General features: G+C 43.7%; 1 protein-coding gene across 4 annotated transcripts in view; it reads left to right on the top strand.

The window, feature by feature from the left end:
• mef2b (myocyte enhancer factor 2b) overlaps positions 1 to 12644 on the top strand; it is a 126176-nt gene that overhangs the window by 73247 nt on the left and 40285 nt on the right. For all 4 annotated transcript variants that reach the window (XM_087975950.1, XM_087975949.1, XM_087975948.1 and 1 more), the window contains one exon: positions 7394 to 7534. In XM_087975950.1, the coding sequence (XP_087832076.1) occupies positions 7394 to 7534 (141 nt within the window). The remainder of the gene's footprint in view (positions 1 to 7393; positions 7535 to 12644) is intronic.

Raw genomic sequence — 12644 nt, 5'->3', positions numbered from 1 at the left:
ATTGAATCGGAGAGATTGTTACTAATGGCACAACTACACTCATTACTATACAGCTTCCTACCTTGCCCAATCCTCTGAGCGAGCTGGACAATGTCAGTCCTCAACATGGAAGAGAGTGGGCACCCGATGTCTTCAGCTGACCACTGCCTGCGACCAGCTCCCGTGTTACTCAGCATCAAACAGCATCCCGGGATGCACTTGCAGGCTGCCTATGAAGCCGGTTTATATGGCAGGGCAAGCTGGCAATGATATTGAAAGGCTGCTGTGAGGACACTGAGCACAGGGACAGGCTCCCAGCTCTCAGATTGGACCAGTTTGTATCTCAGGGCTTCTCTCTCTTGTAGCTGTGTACCACCTACCTGCATGCTTACAGCATGCCATGCCTTATCCTGCCTTGTCACATCAATACCAGTTGGCATGTTGGTGCTTGGACCAGAGCCAAAGGCTGTCACTCCTGCCCTATTGACCTGCTGTTTCGTATAGAGACACACGGTCCTTGACAGCACAGATCTGACCAGGGCAGGAGGGTGTTTTGCAGTATGGAACACCGAGATGTCATCTAACACCTTCAGCATGGAGCAGCTGTCTGTCAGTTAATGCTCTACTCATCTATTCAAATAATCATGTTGGAAACTGGGTGGAGACTAGTCCTCAGTTCACAGTCCAGTTCAAAGTGGAGGATACAGTGTGTCGGGGGAGGGTGGGTTCCAAACCTGTCAGATCCAGCACAGTTCACTCACAGTCCAACTGTTTGGCAGCGGTTATTTACTCAGTTGGGGTGGTGGTGGTCACGGTCGTGGGATGTGCCCGAGTTGGATCCAGCCATTGGGCAGTGGTCAATCCTGTAGGGCCAGTACTCCTGGTCTGGGCAGTTGGGTGGCATCAGTCCAAGAGAGAGAGACATCTGGTCAGTCATGCCCAGGGGCTGCTAGTCAAAACTGAACAGAGGTCTGGGTGAGTCCAGTCCTGTAAGTACATTGATCACTAAGGCAGCTGTAAAATGTGGACAATACCCAGAGTGAGTGGAGTCGGTGTCACTTAAATGGGTGAAAGCAAGGGATACTATCTGGTGCTTGCTGGGACATCACCGAGCAAAAAAATGATGCATCCGTTTGCAAACTACAGCTATGTATACTTGCTATTCATTCAGAGGATGACTGCTTCACTGGCTAGGCCAATGGTTATTGCCCATCCCTAATTGCCCAGAGGGCAGTTAAAGGTCAACCACATTACTGTGGGTTCAGAGTTGCACAATGACCAACAGTTTCTTTCCTTAAAGGACATTAGTGAATCAGATGGGTTTTTCCTGGACTCTTGATAAGTTTCATGATCATTATTAGATGACTCTTAATTCAAGATTTTTAAAAAATGAATTAAAATTCCACTTTTTGCTGTGGCAGGATTCAAATTCCGGTTCCCAGATCCTTCCCAGATCCAGGGTCTCTGGATTAATAGTCAAGCGATAATACCACTAGGCTCTCTGCATTTGGAATTATTTCCTCTTTGCATTTGGAATTATTTCTTCATCCATTTAGCGTATGCAGCGGGAACATGCTTAGGTGCCAAATGTTGGTCAAAAGCCAAATGCACCATGCCATTGGTACTTGAAAATATAACATTGGAATCTGTGTTGCAGAGGTTAGGACTTTAAAATGCAAATGTTGCAAAAGGAAAACACCCCATCACTTGCAGAACTTCCCAAAGTGCTGTGGGAAGTGCAGCCAACACTCTCTGCTTGACGTAACACTCAGCCAGCACCTCACCTTTATTGAAGTTAGTGTACACACGGGTTGGGGCTTTGCTGGGCCAGACAATGGGGCTGCTGAAGATAGAGTTCCACTGTGTGACCTGGATCTGGTGGAAGTGGTAGGGGGGAGCCCTCCAGTATAGTCAGGATGGAGTGTGCTGCATCATCCTGCATGCTGTGCTCTGCATAATTGGAGCAGGAAATGAGACAATGTGATAGATGCTGAGGAACTGGGGAAACGGGACCAGTCTTCTGTGAAAGTTGATGAAGACAATGAGCTGGAGAAAGTTATCCTAGCCCCTGACACAGCTGAGCTGCATTGGATGCTACGAGGCAGACAGGACCTGATTGACCCTCCAGTTCCACTCGATGAGAACAGGGTGCAGCAGACCATCATGGGATGTTTAAAAGACATTGGTCATGGTGTCCAAAGAGGTGCAGGTCAGGTAGATTGGCTGTGCTACATTACTCAAAGTGTCCAGGGATGTGCAAGCTAGGTGGGTTAGCTATGGGAACTGCACGGTTGTGGGGATAGGGTAAAGGGGTGAGTCTGGGTGGGATGCTCTTTGGAGGATCAGTGTGAACTCGATGGGCCCAATGGCTTGTTTCCACACTGTAGGGATTCTATGATTCTGTGATTTTGTTTGCATTGGTGGTAAACTACAGCTCTGTTCATTTTGTTGGTATTCAATTATGGTGGCTGAATGCTTGTCTTAGCTCCAGTGCTTAGACCATGATGCTAATAAACAAAGTTGTGGGTTCAATTCCTGTAGTGAGCAACATTGCTAGCATCCATGCCACACTTTATTTCCAAATGCTAACAGGCTGGGACTCTATTCACTAGTGTTTAGATTGAGAGATGACTCCTTGGAAATATATGGGATTCTTAAGGGGCCTGACAGGATAAATGCTGAGAGGATGTTTCCCTCATGGGAGTCTAGGACCAGAAGATATTGTCTCAGAATAAAGGGATACCTTTATTGGAGAAGGAATTCTTCCTTGTGGGTTGTGGGTGTTTGCATTTCCTTGCCACAGAGAGCTGTAGGTGAAGGAGGACAGAGTCCTTGTGTATATTTAAGGCCAAGACAGATTCTTGATCAGTCGGGGAATCGAGAATTATGGGAAAGGGCAGGAAAGTGGACGTGAGGAATGTGAGATCAGCCATAATCCCGTGGATTGGCATAGGGTGCTTAAGGGACCAAATGGCCTCCTCCAGTTGTTATTTCTTATGGTGTTATAATGAACATATGAAACAGGAGTAGGCCATTCAGCCCCTCTAGCCTTGATTCTGGAACTAGTCTCCCTGCTATAGGAAAGATGTTGCAAAACTTGAAAGTGTGCAGAAAAGATTGACAAGGATGTTGCCACGGTTGGAGGGTTTGAGCTATAGGGAGAGGGTGAATAGACTGGGACTATTTTCCCTAAGTGTTGGAGGCTGAAGTTTATAAAATCATGAGCGGCGTGGATTGGGTGAATAGCCAAGGTCTTTTCCCCAGAGTAGGGGAGTCCAAAATTAAAGGCTATAGGTTTAAGGTGAAAGGGGAAAGATTTAAGAGACCTAAGCAGCAACTTCTTCACACAGAGGGTGGTGAGTGTATAGAGTGAGACATCAGAGGAAGTGGGGAAGGCTGGTACAATTACAACATTTAAAAGGCCTCTGGACTGGTATATGAATAGGAAAGGTTTAGAGGGACATGGGCCAAATGCTGGTAAATGGGGCCAGATTGGTTTAGGATATCTGGTCGGCATGGACAAGTTGGACTGAAGGGTATGTTTCTGTGCTGTTCACCTCTAAGGCTCTATGACTGATCAAGATTCATTGAGCAGACTGGTCCACAGGAATACTGGGGGCAGAGTAGTGGTTAGTTAGGCAGAGGTGTAGCTATGAGCAGGTAAACAGTGTGACCTGGTGGTTAAACAGCAACAAAGGTGAGAGAATGGGGTTGTGTGTGTGAAGGAGTATCAGTCGTGAGGACCTAGTGCTATAAACAGCGTGGTTTTGTGGCCAAGTTGGGTACATTGTAGATTGGGAGCGGAAAGTTAGAACATTTGTGAAATTATAAAATGGGGAAGGCATTGCATGGTCCCTTTTAAAGATGACGATTTTCTGTGCTTGAGTTTCCAATATTCAGAGTCCAAACTGAAATATTTGTATCAAAAGGCCATACAGTTAGCAAGCCAAGCAGCAGTTTTTACCAAAGTTTTTGAATTTAGCCAATTAATTTGAACCAGGCACTTAGATACTGAAAACCTATTAAATTTAAATCTGATGGTTTTGACAACATAGGTCCTATTGTAAGCAATATTGCCATGTCATTAAGGATTTAAAAAGAAGGGACAGTTGGACAAAGACCCCAAAGCTAACTGCCATCCACCAGAGCTAATGGCCCTCAGCTCTCGAGAGAGAATCGTTATCTTTCTCAGTCATCTATGTCTTCGAGAAAGCACCATCTAAATAATGGTATTGATGCTGGAGAAGACGTTCCTGATAGAAGAAACTACAAAGAAGTACAGAATATTCTGGAAGACACACAACCTGGTTGTAATTTTGAGAGAACAAATTTTATTTTTTGTATATGAGTAGGACTTGTCTTTATTGGAGCAGCATACCATCAGAATATTGTTTCATTCAGGCATAGTTAGTATTTGGGATTTATTCAGATTGTTAAGAAGTTAATTTGTTCTCTGTTGGAGTTAGATAAATAAATTGTTAATATAGAACAGTACAGCACAGTACAGGCCCTTCAGCCCTCAATGTTGTGCAGGTCTTTTATCCTACTCTAAGATCAGACTAACCTACGTACCCTTCATCGTACTACCATCCATGTGCCTATCCAAGTGTCACTTAAATGTCCCTAATGTATCTGACTCCACTGCTGGCAATGCATTCCATGCACCCACCACTCTCTGTGTAAAGAACCTACCTCTGACTCTCCCCAAAACCTTCCACCAATTACCTTAAAATTATGTCCCCTCGTGATGCCCATTTCTGTCTTGGGAAAAAGTCTCTGGCTATCTACTCTATCTATGCCTCTTAACATCTTGTATACCTCTATCAAGCCACCTCTCATGCTTCTTTGTTCCAATGAGAAAAGCCCTACTATGCTCAACCTTTCTTCATGAGACATGACCTCCAGTTCAGGCAGCATCCTGGTAATTCTCCTCTGCACCCTCTCAAAAGCTTACACATCTTTCCTAAGATGAGGCGACCAGAACTGAACACAGTATTCCAAGTGTGGACTAACCAGGGCTCCATAAAGCTGCAGCATAACCTCGCAGCTCTTAAACTCAATCCCCCTGCTAATGAAAGCCAACACACCATATGCCTCCTTAACAACCCTATCAGCGTGGATGGCAACATTGAGGAATCTATGGACGTGGACCCCAAGATCTCTCTGTTCCTCCACACTGCCAAGAATCCTGCCTTTAACCCTGTATTCTGCATTCAAATTCGACCTTCCAAAGTGAATCACTTCACACTTTTCCAGGTTGAACTCCATCTGCCACTTATCAGCCCATTTCCTGTCAATGTCCTATTGCAACCTACAACAGCACTCCGCACTATCCACCACTCCTCCAACCTTCATGTCATTGGCAAACCTTTTGATTTTAAAGTGAGTGTCAGGTATTTATTTTGTTTAACACTAGAAGTTGCTGTAAGGCAGGTCACATCACTTTTCACACACGCTTTTCACTGATTTTTAGGGAGATGTGCTCCTCTTTGAGTTTTGGTTCTCAGGGAGGGGGAGAGGTCAACCTCTGCTTTATAACACCCATGTGCTGTGACATTTGTTGCCAATGGGTTGGCTTGCCAACACCTTGTCCAGGAGCACAATGACCTTTTTAAAGATGATACGGGCACTATGAATCAGCAGAAATCCAGTGAGTTGCAAGTTGATCTGGGAAAGGCACGTGGTAAGACTGGGATAGAATCGGGCAACATAGAGGCAGGGACGGTAGTTAACGAGGTGAAAAGATAAACAGAAAATGCTGCAGCATTTCCACAGGTCTGGCTGGTTTTCTCTGGGCTATGAGGAGGAGTCACACTGGACTGGAAATGTTAACTGTTTCTCTCTCCACAAAAGCTGTGAGACCTGCTGAGTTTCTCCAGCACTTCCTAAAAAGAAATTTCAGCACCAGTGGCATTTTGATCTTGGTTAACGAAGCAAGTTCTCTCAGGTATAGTTGGAAAACATCAATGGCCTCTCCTCCCAGAACTGGACCCAATTCTGTCAACCAAAACAATGTAAGATTCCCCTGCCCAAAGCTTGTTAAGATAAGTTGGTTTCGACTCACTAGTGGTTGATCTTTTTTTTTTATTCATTCATGGGTTGAGGGCAGTGCTGGCTGGGCCAGCATTTATTGCCCATCCCTAAATGGCCCAGAGGGCAGTTAAGATTCAACCACATTGCTGTGGGTCTGGAGTCACATGTAGGCCAGACCAGGTAATGATGGCAGTTTCCTTCCCGAAAGGACATTAGTGAACCAGATGGGTTTTTCTGACAATCGACAATGGATTCACGGTCATCATTACATCCTTAATTCCAGATTTTACTGAGTTCAAATTACACCATTTGAAGTGGTGGCAATCAAGCCTGGGACCCCAGAACATTACTTGGGTAATTTTCTGGGATCCTCTGTAGCAGTAAAAGGATTCTTTTTCCCAGAGAAGGAATAAGTAGCAGGGGACAGCATCCTTTTACCCACAATACTACAGTCAGCAGGTTGGCACATTAGAGAGGGAAAGAAACAGAGTTCATGTTTAAGCTCAATATGACTTGTCCTGAAAAGTTCATTGGAGGACTGGAATGCGAATCAAAAGATTTTGTTTTTTGTTCTCCACAGATGCCGGCAGGCTTGCTGAGTTCCTCCAGCATTCTCTGTTCGTGTTCCAGATCTCCAGTATCAGCTGTCATCTTAAACTCCCTTCTCAGCCAGCACACATTTTAAAAACATGTTTGGAATCAGTTTGCAGCACCTTGTTTGGGCAGGGTAATTGTCTGACAATGGAGTAAAAAAGGTTTTCCCTCACCTCCCTTGTATAACTCTTCACCAATGTTGTCGAATCCATTTCAGGACATGTCTCTCTCTGTCTCTGTCTCTGTCTGTCTGTCTCTCTCTCTCTCTCTCTCTTTCTCTCTGTCTATTGCACGCTCTCTCTCTCTGTCCATCGCACGCTCTCCCCCTCCTGCTCTCTCTTGCGGCCTCCTGTCTCTTGCCTTCTCATACTGTCCTCCATCAAGACTTCTTACCTTGAAAACCATCCCAACTTTCCCACCTCCTCTTCATATGTTAAGTGCCTCCACTTTGTAACACCTTGAAAGCCTCCACAGCATTTTCATTTCTATTTAAGCTTCTGTGGCATTCCCGAGTTGTCCACAATATTCCAGCTGAGAACGGAGCAGTGATTGATGAAGTTCCTGGCTTCACTTTTGTATTGTATGGTCTATTTATAGACACAAATAATCCAGATACTATTGTTTAAAACACTCCCTTATCAATTGTTTCTGCCAATTTTAAGGATTTGTTTACATGGGCCCTAAGTCCATCTCTTTGCTCATTTGCACTTTTTGAAAAGTCAAGGTTGACCAGCTGTTACCCTGGATCTCCTGCTGAATGTTCCTTCAAACTGTGATTTCTGCCTAGACGCTGAGAAAAAAGGGTTTAAATGGATGTGAGAGTCCAGACCTGGAGATTGATGATTCCGTTGAACCAAGCCTGGAGGTAACAGACAAATACCGAAAATATGAAGCGGGGAATCACCTGAACAACAGACCAAGGGTTTGTGTAAGTCATTTGGAATGGTTTATCATGTTTTTCGTCAAATTCCTTTTCTGTCCCTCTTGAAATCTCTCCACATCATAGTCTACTTTAAACAGGCCTCTCTGGACTTTGGACTTGCTGTTGAGTTTCTCCCTGGTTTCTCCCTGCCACTGTGGTAAAAAGGTTGGCGCTCATTTATCCTCATCCCCAAGGGGGTAAACTTCTCGGACTAAAAGCTACAAATCCTAATGGGGTAACTGTACTCTCTCTCGCCTTCTACAGCTCCTTTTATTGTGTAAGCAAATGTCCTAAATATTTGACACCAGCGAGTTTCTGTTGGTGGTATCTTCCAAGCATTGCTACGTTCCTGGGGACCTGTCCTAACCTCAGTGGTAGTATATGTAACCAGAAGATATTGTAATTGCGCTTTAACAAATACCTTCTGCAACAACAATTTGCATTATATAATGCCTTTAGCATTGTGAAACTTTCTAAAGGGCTTAACAAGTGCATTACAAAGAAAAACATCAACATCGAGGCCACTGAGATTAGAATAAATGAAAGCTTGGTCAAAGAAGTAGGCTCAAAGGAGAATCTTAAAGTTTGTTTTTGTTCCTTTATTAATTCATGGGATGGGGGTGTCTCCAGCCATGCAACACTTATTGCCCATCCCTAATTACCCAGAGAGCAGTTAAGAATCAACCACATTACTGAGAGTCTAGAGTCACACATAGGCCAGACCAGGTAAGGATGTCTCTAAAGAACATTAGTGAATCAGATGGGCTTTTCCTGACTTATGGTCATCATTAGACTCTGAATTCCAGATATTTATGGAGTTCACATTCTGCTCTCTGGGATTCGAACCCAGGTCCCCAGAATATTAACTGTGTTAACATACCAGCAACAATACCACTAGGCTGTTGACTTCCTCTCATCAGTAAGCCATAAAGAAGACATAAGGATGCTACAGAAAGATACAGATAGGTTAAGTGAGTGGACAAAGATCTGTTATAAGGGAAAACATGAAATTGTTGATTTTGGTGGAAAGATTAAAAAAGAAGCGTGTTTTCTCAATGGTGAGAGATTGCAGAGCTCTGAGATGCAGAGGGATCTGGGTGTCCTATTACGTGAATTGCAAAACATTAGTCTGCAGGTTCAGCAAATAATTGGGAAATCTAAAAGTGTTATCACTTATCGAGAAGGGAATTGACTACTAAAGTAGGGATGTTACGGTTCTGTTGTATAGGTGAGCTACATTGCTGGTAGTTTTGTTTTCTTTTGTGTGGATCTCCAGGACTGTGCGCAGCAGCAAATTCCTAAACTGGAAGTCAATGCTGGGATTGGTGTGCCTGGACCAATGCAATTTTGAGGGAATGCTGCTGGTGAGATTGCACCTGGAGTAAAGCATGCACTATCTGCCACCTTATTTAAAGATGTCAGGAAATACATTGGAAGCAGTTCAGGAAAAGTTTTCCTGGGATAGGCAGGTTGTCCTATGAGGAAAGGTTAAATAAACTAGATTTGTATTCATTGTAGCTTAGAGTTCGAGACCACTAGATTGAAACTTGTAAGATCCTGAAGGGCCTTGACAGGGTAGATGTGAAAAAGACATCCTGTTGTGGGAGATGCAGAGAGACACCAAAAGCATGGGTTCAATTCCTGCAACAGCTGAGGTTTCCATGAAGGACTCTCCTTCTCAACTTTGTCTGAAGTGTGGTCACCGTCCGGTTAAACCACCACCACTTGTGTGGGTCTCTCTGTTTCTCTACCAGCCCTGGAGTGTGGTAGGACAATGGCCCAACACAGGTGAATGGGATGAATTTAGTTTGGCAAACGTTGTTAGCATGGGCATGTTGGGAGTGAAAGGTCTGTTTCTGTGCTGTAGGACTCCATACAGAGTATAGAACCTTTTTGATACTGTTAGAGACAGATATCCAATCAGGCCTGCCCCCTCCCCTTTATTGTGTTATAAGTGAGCTGCTGGAGGAGATGGGAAAGCTCCAGGCCTGAATTTACTGGACAGACTGCAATCCAGTCTGTTTCTCACCAGCAGCATCAAGTGACAGAACATGGGAACTGCACCTAGAAATGTAACCCTGGCAAAAGAAAATCACAAACCTGTCCATTAGGGAAAGGAATGTTCAAAGTATCTCCTACAACATTGCAGAAAAATGACTATGTACCATTTGTTCTCACCTTAGAGTCAGAGTTTGTTGGTTAAAACTCCCATTCCAGGGACTGTAGATGCTGCCAAGTCACCATTGCAGTGTCAGAGTGCTGTCTTTCCAACGAGGCATTAAATCTAGCCTCTGGCCTCAGTGTAAACAATCCTGTAGTACTGTTTTGAAGATGAACTTGGGGGAGGGAGAGTTGTCCTTGTAACCTAGTTAATATTTGTACCTTAGCCATTGACATTGAGGGATATTATCTGGAAGTTCTTTCAGTGCTGTTCGTGTGCCCTGTTCTGTGCAAATTGGCTGCCCCACATTTCGAATATTACAACTGTTACTCCAGTTCAAGAAAGTACATAATTAAATGCAAATTGCTATGGAATGTCAAGGTTGTGAACGGTGCTATATAAATGTACATTTGTTTTTTAAAAGATTTTAGAACTGTTTTGCTAGTCCTTAGTTGTCCTTGAGAAAGTGGTGGTGAGTTGCCTTCCTAAACCACTGCATTCGGTGTACTGTAATTAGACGCACATCTACAACTAACCCTGTAACCAGTAACAATGAGGAATGGAAATTATATTTCCACGTTAGGATGGTGTGTGGCTTGGAGGGGAACTTGCAGGTGGCAGAGTGCCCATGTCCTTGTCCTTGATGGTAGTGACCATGGGTTTAGAAGTTGCCGTCTAAGGAATATAAGTGTCTGAGTGCTGATGAGCCTTCTTTTTCTAGAGATTTCTGATTGGAATTTCTGTCTATGCCAAATTAACTCCAATATTTTAAATGGTCTTCAACTGAAATTGAAGGGGGAGAAACCAGATCATTCAGGGTTCCTGAAACTGGTCTTTATGCATCGAACCACGTCAGTAAAACTTGTGTTAGCTGAGAACAGACTGCACTATGATATATTGCATCCTGGATACATCTTGTCTTTGGATAAGGTATGGGAGAACAGTCAACACTTTATTACTCCTCACTGCAGTCAAAGCATACTCTTACAGGGGTACAAAAGAAAGATCCCATGCGGGTGATGAAAGATTACATGTTACAAGTTGCCCCATGCTTTACTCTAGATACTGCAGTCCCTGAGACCTCGATCTAGTCAAACCACTAAATTCTTTGGCAGGCTGCAAGTATAGTTTTCAGTCTAGAGCGATGCAGAAGTTCAGGCTATATATGGGCACAATAACACTCGCTCACAGCCCAGACTTGTAACCCTGAAAATATTCAGGCCTGGAAATATTCCTTCATTATTCCAGCCAAATTCTTGTGTTTCCTTCTTGTCAAATGGACTGTCCACTTATGATGTTTTGAATCTTGTATTATCTGTCAACCTTTGTGCTCTTCACTGGAATGGCACATTTTAAAATATGAGGAGTGAGGAAGAAGGGGATATTGTGAAGCAAACTAAACGAGAAGGTTCGGAATTCAAGATGCTGTGCAGGTTTGTGGCATTTGCTACCTTTTTGTCCTGCAAGACTTCCATAGGAAAAACAATGCTCCTTTCCTCCCCGTACTCTACAAATGTGGCAGCAATTATAGGAACGCTGGGACACTTGACAGACTTTGGAGTGGGGTGGGGGAACACCAGGAGCTTTAGAAAATATGCCGCACTCAATGGAACTCGTCATATTGTGCCTTCATGTCACAGAGAATTGTGATCATACCAGTTATTCCTGGCACTTTATTTGCTGGACAGTGAGATAATGCAAGTGATCGCAATGGAGAGAGGAAGTTCCCAGCATTCCCAGCAATAGTGAAAGCCTCCTATTCAAAGTACAGGCCCCAAGGTGAGCAAGCTATCGCACGTCAGGTCGATTTTGTTTTTGGGACAGAAAATAACATCAAAAATAAACACAGAGAAGGATGGAAGAACGTAATAAAGTCATTTTGCCATCCTTGAGGCCCAAATAATGAATGTGGCTTAATATTTAGAGTCATAGAATGCTGTAGCACAGAAGAAAGCCATTTGTTCCATTGAAACAACCAGAACAGACTCAAAGAGCTATCATATTGGTTCCACTCCATTTGGTCTTTCTCAAAGCCCTGCACATTTTTCACTTTTCAACTATTTGTTGTATTTCCTTCTGAAAATTACAGTTGAATATGCTTCCACCACCCTTTCATATGGATCTTTGTGACTTCGTGCATTAAAACATTTCTCTGCATCTCACCTGTAACTAACTTCAATTTGCCTCCTTCTAGTTAACTGACCTTCTGCCTCTGGAAACCTTTCTCTTCTGTCAAAAACCATTGTGCGGAGTGACGTTTTGGGCAAATAAATTCCTGCTGAAACCCCTCCCTTCACAAGAACCAAAGGATATGCTTGCTTTTTTAGAAGCAGTTTAGAGTATGATTTGCTGGATTGATTCCTAGATGAAGGGGGTCGTATGAGGATAAGAAAAGATTGAGCAGATTGTGTCTGTACTCATTGTAAGTTTGAAAGAATGAGAGGTGATTTTTTTTTTCAAACAGATATCAAAATGGGAGGCTGGCAGGTTAAATGCTCAGAGGATGCTTCCGTTAAGGGGGAATCTAGATATGGGGGGCACAGTTTCAGAATAAGAGACTCTCCCTATTTTAGACAAAAATGTGGAGGAATTTCTTCTGCTGAGGTCTTTAATCTTTGGAATTCTCTACTCCGGGAAGCAGTGAAAGTTGGGTTATTGATATACTGAAGGCTGAGATAGATTCCTGGACTAACAGAGAGGTTGAAAGGTAATGGGCAATAGGCTGGAGAGTGGACTTAAGGCAAGCTATGATCTTCCTGAGTGATATAGAAGGCTCAAAGGGGCTATATGTTCTACTCCTCCTCTTCCGTTTGTGACAGTCAAGCTTTGGTCAACATTGTCTGACATTGCCCCCCACCCCCAACTTCAGCCATCCCTCCAAAGGGCCTAGCTTCTGCCAGTTGCCTTCTGCAGTGGCATTGATTGAGATCCAAAGTTCAATGAGCCAAGGATTCT

This window comes from Chiloscyllium plagiosum, unplaced genomic scaffold, assembly GCF_037043375.1.
Source record: "Chiloscyllium plagiosum isolate Xiang-an unplaced genomic scaffold, Cpla_swu_hap1 HiC_scaffold_28, whole genome shotgun sequence".
NCBI classification, from domain to species: domain Eukaryota; kingdom Metazoa; phylum Chordata; class Chondrichthyes; order Orectolobiformes; family Hemiscylliidae; genus Chiloscyllium; species Chiloscyllium plagiosum.
Note: the sequence above shows the minus strand (reverse complement) of the source record. Positions and strands in the feature narration are given on the sequence as shown.